Here is a 1,410-nt window from a genome sequence, read left to right on the forward strand (position 1 = left end):
GGGGTGGGGGGGAGCTGTATCACTAGCGACAGCACACAACAGTCCAGAGATCCATGTATGTCCACATCAAAAGGTACTGCTAGAGAAAATGAAAACCTTTATTAAACAAAAATATAACAAAGGTGATGCTATTGTTTCCTCAACATATCCTCCATCTAGGTCTTACACTTGTGACGGTTTTCCATCTCTCTACTCCACAGTTCTCCTCTCTCCCATTACACCACATCAAAACAGCAGTGTGGCAACCAGGAGGGACTCAAGTCTTTGTCCCTTTTCAGTATCCTTTAAATGTTAAGAACAACGGAATTCTGAGGAGGCAAGACAGAGGCTGTGGGGTGGATAGGGTAAGATTTCACAGTGAAGTTCTCAAGGGCAGCCCTTGCGGCTCTTGAGGAACAGTGAGATGGAAAATCGTCTCTGGTGTAACTTTCCGGGCCTTTTTCTCACCAGTTCAGTTTTCTGTTTTCTTAAAACTTCGTCCTAATAGCTAAGGGGACCAGATTTTAACATGGGTAAAGCGGGGCAAAAGCGGGACACCATTGATAAAACTCATCCTGGTGAAATAGCCACGTGGCAGCCCAAAACCGTATAACCTAGCTTGTCATGCATTCTTTCCAAAAATCGGGACTTTCTTAAAACGCCGCAGGACGCGGGAAAATTTGTTAAAAATCGGGAGCAGGATGTCTGGTCACTTTATAATAAGCCCCCATGATTGTCACATCCTTTATAAAGATTACCTTTTTAGAACTCTCAAGAACGGCCATAACTTTCAGAGTTGACCTCTGCCTTGGATGTAACTGGCCCAGAAGATCCCTCTGAAGCCACTGTTTTGATTGGGCTTTTTGGGGTTTTTTGAAGGCACCCTAAGGAGACAAAGGTATTACAGAAATAACTTGTCCATCATGTACTGATCACAGGAAAATCCACTACACTCACTGCCAGTGAGCCATTCCGATTCATCGTGACCCTAACCTAGGGTTTCAAAGACTACATCTTTATGGAAGCAAAGCAGCTAGTGAGTTTGAACCAGCAACCTTCAAGTTAGCAGCCTAATGCCTAACCCATTGCACAGCAACTGGTTTGGAATAAACCCATGCACGTGTGAACTTGAACCCTAGTAGCAACACATGTTTATTTACCCTCATCTGTATACATATTGATTCTCATGATTTTTCAGATAAAATTCACCCTTTTAAGGTATCAGGCATCAAAGAACAAAAAATCATATTGTGAATGAGGGGGAGTGTGGACTGGAGACCCAAAGCCCATCTGTAGGCAACTGGACATCCCCTTACTGAAGGGTTGTGGGGAGACAAGCCAGTCAGGGTACAGGGTAGCCACGATGAAACATACAACTTCCCTCTAGTTCTTAAATGCTTCCTCCCCCTCCACTATCATGATCCCAATTCT

General features: G+C 44.0%; 1 protein-coding gene across 1 annotated transcript in view; it reads right to left on the reverse strand.

Annotated features, from left to right (window-relative positions):
• The window catches only part of PCBD2 (pterin-4 alpha-carbinolamine dehydratase 2), a 51,634-nt gene extending 50,686 nt beyond the window's left edge, over nucleotides 1-948 (reverse strand). The window contains exon 1 of the mRNA XM_013006064.2: nucleotides 738-948. Coding sequence (XP_012861518.2) covers nucleotides 738-764 — 27 coding nt within the window. The 5' untranslated portion in view covers nucleotides 765-948. The remainder of the gene's footprint in view (nucleotides 1-737) is intronic.
• Between the last annotated feature and the right edge of the window lie 462 nt (nucleotides 949-1,410).

Source organism: Echinops telfairi, unplaced genomic scaffold (assembly GCF_000313985.2).
Source record: "Echinops telfairi isolate 266 unplaced genomic scaffold, ASM31398v2 ScPeMD7_7469;HRSCAF=8507_1, whole genome shotgun sequence".
NCBI classification, from domain to species: domain Eukaryota; kingdom Metazoa; phylum Chordata; class Mammalia; order Afrosoricida; family Tenrecidae; genus Echinops; species Echinops telfairi.